This window comes from Enoplosus armatus, chromosome 6, assembly GCF_043641665.1.
Source record: "Enoplosus armatus isolate fEnoArm2 chromosome 6, fEnoArm2.hap1, whole genome shotgun sequence".
Classification (NCBI taxonomy): domain Eukaryota; kingdom Metazoa; phylum Chordata; class Actinopteri; order Centrarchiformes; family Enoplosidae; genus Enoplosus; species Enoplosus armatus.
In genome coordinates this window covers 7,890,850-7,900,148 of record NC_092185.1, presented here as the reverse complement: position 1 = coordinate 7,900,148, position 9,299 = coordinate 7,890,850, and the positions used below count along the sequence as shown (strand labels likewise).

General features: G+C 39.4%; 2 protein-coding genes across 2 annotated transcripts; one reads left to right on the top strand and one right to left on the bottom strand.

The window, feature by feature from the left end:
• Window positions 1-454: 454 nt before the first annotated feature.
• Window positions 455-2,617, bottom strand: LOC139286083 (zona pellucida sperm-binding protein 3-like). The gene is made up of 8 exons (XM_070906753.1): window positions 2,153-2,617; window positions 1,895-2,013; window positions 1,630-1,733; window positions 1,350-1,527; window positions 1,115-1,232; window positions 939-1,021; window positions 717-847; window positions 455-519 (listed from the first exon to the last, which is right to left on the bottom strand). The coding sequence occupies exons 1-8, from the start codon at window positions 2,615-2,617 to the stop codon at window positions 455-457; spliced, it is 1,263 nt and encodes a 420-aa protein (XP_070762854.1).
• A 2,313-nt stretch (window positions 2,618-4,930) lies between these two features.
• Window positions 4,931-8,147, top strand: LOC139286001 (zona pellucida sperm-binding protein 4-like). The gene is made up of 8 exons (XM_070906635.1): window positions 4,931-5,270; window positions 5,386-5,570; window positions 5,664-5,761; window positions 6,921-7,078; window positions 7,160-7,352; window positions 7,452-7,638; window positions 7,743-7,818; window positions 8,044-8,147. The coding sequence occupies exons 1-8, from the start codon at window positions 4,931-4,933 to the stop codon at window positions 8,145-8,147; spliced, it is 1,341 nt and encodes a 446-aa protein (XP_070762736.1).
• The last annotated feature ends 1,152 nt before the right edge of the window (window positions 8,148-9,299 follow it).

Genomic DNA, 9,299 nt, shown 5'->3' with positions numbered 1-9,299 from the left:
AACAGTGATGGCTTTTCTTTTTCTTTCACTTTAGGATGTTTACTAATAGGAAATCACATGATTCCTCTCGTCATTTACTGTATGTTCAGTGTACAGCATAAGAGAAAAATAGGTAAAGGTGAATGACACAAGCCTTTCACACAATTGCATTTTTATTTCCATCAAATGGAGGGATTGACAGTCTGTGAGCTGAGCAGATGTGGTCCATATGGAACATTTATCCTTCCACAGAGGGGAATGTAAAACGAGTTTCATCCTCGGGCCTTCTGGTTTCTGTTACACTTTTATTATGTTTTTTGAAATGTTAAATTGTGATTACATTTAAAAGAGTAAATGGGGTTTCTTTCCTTGTTTAAACTTAACTATTAACAAGAAGCAAGAGAATAACATATAGGCAGTTATGAACCAATGAGAATGTTTATTTCGATGGTCATAGCCATGGCAGGAAGTTGAGTTAAGCCATCACCTTCTCTTCAATGGGGATGGGACCCAGGGTGACATCACCTTCCCATTCGAAAACTAAGGAAGAAAAATAGAAGACATGAGTCAGAGCAAGCACCACGGTGGCTGTCTTACAATGCAGGCAAGCATACAGTAAGAAGTTAACTCATCATGATAGTGGTAACATAATATTAACTCTGATAAAAAAAAAATGTTGTAACATGTTGACTGTTCAATTTTCCTCATATAATATCAAATACTTTTTATCATCATACTTTCACTTTGATGCACATCACGGATCTTCCTTCCAGGAGTAGACAGAGATCCGCCGCCAGTGCCAGATTGTCCAAATCCACCAGTGTCACAGGAGCCACAAGCTCCATCAGATCCGCTGGCTTCCTTCCACCTGGAAAAAAAGGGAGGTACAAGCAATAAATACAGAAACGATTCTCCAGTCGCACTTTGTCATTAACACACATGCACACATGCAGACTCACCCATTGGTGTAGGAACAAGCTCTATGTTCAGTATCGATGGCATAGGCAACAGATGTTGCTTTCAAGTGGCAGGTAATGTAGAGCTGTTGGAATAATATGGGGTTTGGGTTATTATTACGTGTAATTCTGCTGCATTCGATGTATAGCAGAACATATTAAATCAGAGAGATGCTCACCAGTCCACTGTCAGCGCCCTGGAACCTGAAGGCCTCCAACTGGAACTGAAGCTTGTTCTCTGCAGAGCGAGTCATGAACTTGGAGTCAGAGCCTGTGATCCTGGCATCAACCAAACACCTGCATGCAGAAAAACACATGAAATAACATTAAGGATGGACAAAAATGTTTTTGTGTCTGTGATCATCTATTCTCACTGCACAGAACAACTTCAATTAACTCTTTAAACCACCTCACCCATGGTTCTCAATGAAGGCATATCTGGGGCTGGAGGACATGTCAGGTGAAAGAGTAGCCACACAGTTGTCCACATAAACACGGAGGGGCACGTGGAAGTACTGCTTGACGATAGCCTCAATATTTATGGTGTCTCCCAGGAAATACTGGTAGCTTGGCCTCTCATATTGCCAGTCATCTGTGCAATGAGATAATGACAATTTAGAAATGTTGACAAATGTATATTTAAATCACAGTTCCACAGAAGTTGAAATGTGCAGAAAACTGTTCTTTAACTCACCAGTCATGAGTTTCAGGGTGAAGTATAAGAATTCCTCGGCCACCTTAACCGCAGAGAATGGGATCCACAGAGGGTTAAGAGCAAGGCTGCTCACGTTGTGCTTCCTAAATGATGATGATGATAAACATGTTTCCTTAGAATGCAGAAAACTAGTAATTCTCAGATTAATGTGCATCATGTGCTTAGGCCAAGGGCTGTGAATTTCACATCAGTTTAAGATTTTTATGTAAAATCATGTTATTTATTTCTTGCCACACCTACATACCTTGGGTAGTGGCATTCCACAATTACAGCAGCGCTGCTGGTCCTCACCACAGGAGAACCGCCCAGAGGTTGGGGTCTATAGTTCAGGGTGAAGGTGTAGATGAGGGAATCTTCTGTCATCTAGCAAAGAAATTATTAAAAAGATATATTAGTACAAACAAATAGCATCATACATGAATGTATTTGACCATAGTTTTGATTAATATTTATTTCAATGTACCATTTATTTTTCAGTGACTGGCATCTTCATTGTGCTTACCGCTAATGTGCTGCCACAGTCATGCAGTTCAGCTTCAAAAATCAACACTTGAGCAGAATTGTCCTCTGAAATAGCACCACAGGCTCCCAGGGTAAGGTCGGCAGGATTGATGAACTGGCCGATACCAAACATGTCCTTCTTGACTTCCACATGAGCATCCCTCTCTCTGCACTCGACAGCAACAGTTGAAGCAGGAACAGGATATCTCAGCTCGAAAGGCACCTCGGGTTGGGGCTCAGGCTTGGGCTCTTCAGGGTATTTCCAGGTGAGTGGTTTCTCAAATGTCTGCTTTGTCTGTTGGGGCACTTGAGGCGCCTGCTTGCTGGGCTCCTGTCTCACTGGTGGTGATGGCTTCTGGTATCTAGGTGGAGAGGGCTTGTAATCACTATTTCCCCACTGAGCATCACAGACGCTGCCAAGCAAGGCCAGTGCCACAAGCCACACAGCAGTACACTTCATCACCATGGCTCCACAAGTGATCTGCACAGTTCACTAGGTGCTGTAAGGAAGGTTGAAATGTGCACCTACTTTTATAATACAGTGAGCGTGTTTACTTTCAATACATTCCCGCCCCTTCTGTTGGCCACTCCCGATTAGACCTGATGAATGTAACCCTAAGTCAATGAAAACCATTGCAGCTATTGACCATAAATGATGCCTTCAGCTCTGGTGAGGCATCGTCAGCGGGGTTCATTCTTTTAATGCATAAAATGTGACTGTGTCAAGTGTGTAAAAGTAGTCTTTTAAACACAAAACCATACATGTGCTGTCACAAGTCAATATGAGGGTAATGTACCAAATGAAATAAGCAATAGCATCATAAGGGTCATTTGAAAGTTACTATTAGTTTTTCTTCAAGCACATGAGAGAAAAAAAACATAAAACGTGGAAAGTAGTGGTCATAAAAAGTTATGCTGACCCTGGGTCAGGTCTACCTGCCTTCAACATGATATGTCAAACTTTGTGTTTTGCCAAGTACATTTTGTGAAGGTCAGCAAATCAATATGACCCCAACCAGTATAAACTGAGATTAACCAACAAATACAAAAATAATACAGATGCCAAATGTTCAGTCACTTTCAACTAAAGCGTATATCTCAAACACCTTCACAATACAGAGCAGGGACAAAGTTTACTTAGTTATATATTTTCTTTGCTTTTCTTTCTTTCTTTTTTTGTCAATTTCTTTTCAAATTACAACAGATTTTTTCATTTTGACACCCATAGAATATTTTTTATGACAAAGTTATAAAAAGTTAAATTAATTTGTTCAAACATACAAAAACCATCCAGGAGTGCAAAAGTAATTAAAACCCTTGTTTCATCAGATCTTAATCACTGACAAATATTTCGTTATTTAATCTGATCTCATATTCAGGTTGTAGCTGCAGGATTTAAAAATTCGTTAGGATGCAGAAAAGATTCAGATGAAGAAAATGTGAGCACAGTTTGAAATATGAGGTTTATTTATTTTTTCCATCTTATTCTGTCCAGTTAAAGCCCCAGGACAGAGAGGACACTGTGGTCTCTACTGGAGGAACTGACAATGACATGTTTTTACAACTGATTACATAAAAGCATCTTGATGACAATGTCATCATGAGCTGTCATTAAGTTATGTGACTACTCAAAAGCCAAATTAAAGATAATTCCAATTAAATTCTGCAAAACCCTCATTTATTGTAAAGATCTCTTTCATTACTCTCAATTAAGATATTTTAATTATCTTTTTCTAATCTTTAACTAAGATATTATACTCAAAATGTAATTGCACCTTCAATATATAATAAGTCAAAACTAAAGAGATTTTAATGTTTGAAATATATATTATAATTCTGAAGGGTCAAAATCCAACTGAAGACATCAAAAATGTGTATGTAATTTCTACACCTTTGTTTCTAGTAAGTGTGCAATTCTCCATATCTCTATATCTCACAACATATTAAGGTATTCAAATCTATTGTCAGTATTGTATTTTTTTTATTAGATATTACAGATATCTCCAAATATATAACTATTCTTCCAGAATACTTCAGATACTCATATTTTCTTTGCAGATTTCTGAAAAGTAAAATTAAATCTCCTTCTTAATTTTGCCCATAGTCACAAGTCAAGGTGTCTACAATTAAATTTTGACATTTAGGACATATTTAGTTTGAGTTACATTTATAGTAACAATGGAGATATCAAAACTAATGTTTTCAAGCTTTTCAATTTGATTGTCAATTGAATTTCATTTTATTTCTCATACAAGAAGAAAGTTAGGCCTCATCAAATGTTTAGCAATGGCAAATACACTTAAAGATAAGAAGAGGTATTTGTTTTGTCCAGCCCTGTTGCACAAATGCAGCATGACCTGCACTTTGTTGGTCATGCAGACCCTGTGAAGGTTTTTATTTTGAAATTGTTCAAACAAGCTGGAATTGCATTCATTCACGATCAATAACAATGCTGTCTCTGTGGCAAGCATGGATTTGATACTAGTCAATAAATGTATATCCTATAGTAATTTCACTGTCAAACATACTGTTAGTATCTCCTGATGGATGATGTGAAATTGCAGTAATTTGTTTTGACTTTACTTTTTTTTTGGCATCCCCTCTCATCACCACAGACCAACCAGTAACTGGAGCATTTGATTGGCAGTTGTGGGCAGCAAATAGGATGTGAGTTATCAACAAGTCAGCATTACCAATACCTTATAAAAGTCAGCATATTTGCATCACATTTTTCACAGCATCTGGTGTGCTTTTGCGACTCACTCTATGCTGTGAAGCCATGGCAATGAAGTTGATTTGTGGTTGTCTTCTGGCAGTTGCCCTGCTTGGCTGTCTGGCTGATGCTCAACATTTCAAGCAGCCTCAGCAGCCCCAACTGCCCTACCTGCCCCAGAAGCCTCAGAGGCCACAGGTTCCCAAAAGGTACATATCTCCGCCGTCTCAGGAGCAAAAGGTGCCTCAGCAGTCCAAGCAGCCCCTGTACCCTACAGAAGAAATTCACACTTGTGAAGTGGCTGAGCAGTACAAGATACAGTGTGGGGCTCCTTCCACCTCTGCAACAGAGTGTGAGGCTCTAAACTGCTGCTTTGATGGACGCACGTGCTATTATGGCAAATCTGGTAAGTATTTCTCTATTCCTCGCAGAACTACATGGAAGTCCTACTCTTAAACTTAAATGTTTTCAGAAAGTATAGTGTGAGCACTGGTCTTTGCTTTGTAATTTGTCATTCTCAGTGACTCTTCAGTGCACCAAGGACGCCCACTTAATTGTGGTGGTAGCCAGAGACGCCACCTTACCCAACCTAGATTTGGAGTCAATTACTTTCCTTGGAAATGATCCGAACTGCAGTCCTATTGACAGCTCTTCAGCTTTTGCCATCTACCAGTTCCCTGTCACTGCCTGCGGCACTGTCATGACGGTAAGGGTTGTCACTCATTTGACTGTTCGATTTGATTTGTATTCATTTTTGTCAGGTAGTAATAAAGATTGAAATGCTGCCAACTTACTGTAGGAGGAACCTGGTGTTATAATCTATGAGAACAGGATGTCCTCCTTTTATGAAGTCGCAATTGGACCCAACGGAGCCATTACCAGGGACAGCCACTATGAGTATGTGTTTTTCTTTCTTTAACACTGAGTGCTCACAACATGGAAGATTACAACATGTAGGCTGAGGCTTAACCTTCCTCTTGTGTTAGGGTTGGCACCAACCCGTTTTTAGGTTTCAAATGCATGAAAGTACCACATAAATTTGTTTATTGCATCAAGGCTTTTTTACTTTGTCAGGAACTTCTATTAAAACAAAATAAAATAAAATAAATCAATTTCACTTAATGATAAAATGCTCTGGTGAAAATTATGACCTTTGTATTGTTAGGGTCGGTTTCGACCCAGTTATAATATAAGATTATAACACAATAATTAGTGCCAAAACTGAAATCATAAACACAATATCAGCCAACAGCCCACAGCCAGCTCCTCTCCCAACCACTTGAGCTTTAGTTAGGGGCTTCTCTCTCTACCTGTTTGTCTCCTTCCCTGAACAAACAAAACAAACAAAGACAGACATTTCCAGGCTTCCACTGATGTTCAACCCGGGGCCAGAGGTGACAGTAGATGAACGTTTTGTCCCTTTCCGTGGAAAATGCCCCTTCCGGCAATACATGCCCAGTAAGCCAGGCAAATACGGCATAAAAATCTGGGCAGCCTGTGATGCAAAAACCAGCTATGCATGGAATTTACAGATTTACACAGGCAAATCTGCGAGTGGCATCCCTGAGAAAAAACAAGGAAAACGTGTAGTCCTCGATATGACTTTAAAAAAGCTGACTTTGAAAAAAAAAAATATTTTCTTGCCTTTTTCTTGAAGTAAATATATATGGGTCGAAATTGACCGGTAACACCATAGATGTTACTATAGTTAATGATATTAAAATAAATAAATAAATAAAACAATTTTTTTTAAGAGATGTGTTCTAATAAAGAAAGAAACAAATTGAATGATAAATAATTGTTTTTAGGGTATTTTATGGCTGATTTAAGACACGGGTCAAAACCGACCCGTTAACATAAGAGATAGCAACAGAAAGCTAACACAAGAGGAAGGTTTTAAAGTGTTCAGACAATTCAGTGGTATCAAGAAGACACAGTGAATTGACCTTGAATTCTCTACAATGGGTTAGGATTAGTTCATTGTGATATTTTACAAGCCAACCCCCACTGAAGTGGCTTTCTGACTGACTGACACAGATCTTATATCTTGTTTCAGGCTGCTTGTCCAGTGTAGATATGTTGGCACCTCAGTTGAGGCTCTGGTCATTGAGGTTGGCCTGGTTCCTCCACCACCCCCAGTTGCAGCTCCTGGACCCCTGCGTGTGGAGCTCAGGCTGGCCAACGGACAGTGTAATGCCAAGGGTTGTGTGGAAGGTTAGTGTGTAGGAGATATTTTGTACAGTTAGTCTCATTTGGCAGTGACTGTGTCACCAACCAATCTTTCTGCTTGAGCAGAGGAGGCGGCCTACAGCTCCTTTTACACGGACGCTGACTACCCCGTAACAAAGGTGCTCAGGGATCCTGTGTACGCTGAGGTCCGAATGCTGGAGAGGACTGATCCCAACATTGTCTTGACTCTTGGAAGATGCTGGGCAACTTCTGATCCCTACCCTCATAGTCTTCCTCAGTGGGACTTGCTGATTGATGGGTAAGAGTAAGTGTTGGTCTGACTCAGAGATAGGCATTTATAGTACATTTCTTGATACTATACTCAGTCCCTTTTCCACACTCTCTCCTCTTGTCATAGCTGCCCCTACCGTGATGACCGTTACCAGACCATGCTGATCCCTGTGAGTGCCTCACCAGGACTCTTGTACCCAACCCACCACAGGCGTTTCGTTTTCAAGATGTTCACGTTTGTAGCTACTGGAGCTGCCAACCCCAGCAAGGGAAAGGCTTCAGATCCAGAAGCTATGACTCCTCTCAAGGAAAAGGTATAGGGTCCACCTATCTTTTTTTTTGTTTTGTTTAGTTTTTACATCATTTTTAAGATCATCTTATCTGTGTATTTGCAAACCATACACTTTCTTTTAAACAGGTGTATATCCACTGCGACGCAGCTGTGTGCCAACCCTCTCTTGGAAATAACTGTGAACCTAGGTGCTTCAGAAAGAGTGAGTAGTACAGCATTCACTTCGATGACATATACACCACCAATATGATGTTTGTCTGTTTCCCTTAATATTAAGATGAATACAGAAAGCTAAATAGATTGTGTGTCAAGTGTTACAGGAACAGCATAGTTTATAGTATGAAAATCAGAAAAGCTGAAAATATCTTCTAGAGTAAATGATGCTGAAGTCTGACAGAAACTGACCATTGCCCTGTATTGTGCACAGGGAGAGACATTGCTGCTTCTTTCAAGAGCGACCTCACTGCTGAGACCACTGTGGTTAGCAGTCAGGAGATTGTCATCATTGACCCAAACTGGACTACTCAGTAACAACAGAACCTTCTTATCATGAAATCTCTGTTCCTGTTTGCTTACTGAAAAGTGATTGATTTTCAAATAAATCTCCAAGTTGCTGAATGTGTTGTCTGATCTCATAAAATGTCATTCTTATACATTATTTATCCATTTCACTGTAGCCTAAAAGCTAAAACTGCAGAAATTACATAAATATATCACAAGGCAAAAAAGCTAAATCAGAAAAAAATCTATAATTGTGTGTAACAGAAGTATCTGGTGACCGCTCAACTGAACCATCCAATCCGAACAATACTTAAAATGTGTGTGTTGACACTAAATCCTGTTTGTACTAAGTTGATTTCACCAATATACTTAGGCAGATGTCCTGTCCTGCTTGGTAAACACAACATAGAAGCATTCTAAGTAAAACTGTGTTGTCTGACTATATTGTATATTACTATATTTCTAACTGGATTCTGATTACAGTTACTACATTTTCAAAGCAACAATTTCACTGTAATATAAAAGAAAACTGACAAATAATAGGCCAATGGTTCCATCAAGGTGTGGCGAAATGAATGTAAGGGATCATAAGATTATAGGAAATAATAAAAAAAAAAAAAATCTTGTTTATTTTTCATATTTTTCTCTGATCTTTCCGTTTTCCTTGTGAAATACTGTATAGTTGTATCTGCTAGGCCCTCTACAAATTATCGAAATAAAACAATATGAGAGGAAAATCCTTCTTTGATTGGATTTCTCTCAACTCGAGGGGTTCACGAGTAGACATGGCTTCATATGAAGGGGTCACAAGCAAAATAAAGTTTGGGGTCCACTGTAATAGGCTACAGTATGAATTAAACCTGAAAAAGTTGCATAAGTTTCAATGATCCACCATCTCTCAAGAGATAGTCATAAACTATAATATTCTCCACATCCATAGTTCCACCAAAAAAAGTATTCGTTTGATATTCCATGACACCACGTTGCTAAACACAAACACTTCATTTCCCAGAAGCCTTGAGCATATGGGAAGCTGACGCGTATTGGGACTACTACCTAGCAACGACCAATGAGCTTGCCATGTGAACGCAGAATTGAATTTTGATTGGACGTTGAATATGCCAGTTTGTCTCAGTCCAAATCAGCGGTCGCTGCGCGCTCAAGGAGGTGAAACAGTCATCT

Excerpts from the sequence above, each read along its gene's own strand:
- LOC139286001 (XM_070906635.1), top strand. The coding sequence starts at position 4,931 with ATGGCAATGAAGTTGATTTGTGGTTGTCTTCTGGCAGTTGCCCTGCTT. Across the intron at positions 5,571-5,663 it reads CCTGCGGCACTGTCATGACG|GAGGAACCTGGTGTTATAAT; the intron begins GTAAGGGTTGTC and ends AACTTACTGTAG. Across the intron at positions 7,819-8,043 it reads ACCTAGGTGCTTCAGAAAGA|GGAGAGACATTGCTGCTTCT; the intron begins GTGAGTAGTACA and ends TATTGTGCACAG.
- LOC139286083 (XM_070906753.1), bottom strand. The coding sequence starts at position 2,617 with ATGGTGATGAAGTGTACTGCTGTGTGGCTTGTGGCACTGGCCTTGCTT. Across the intron at positions 2,014-2,152 it reads ACTGTGGCAGCACATTAGCG|ATGACAGAAGATTCCCTCAT; the intron begins GTAAGCACAATG and ends TTTCTTTGCTAG. Across the intron at positions 1,233-1,349 it reads GCCTTCATTGAGAACCATGG|GTGTTTGGTTGATGCCAGGA; the intron begins GTGAGGTGGTTT and ends TTCTGCATGCAG.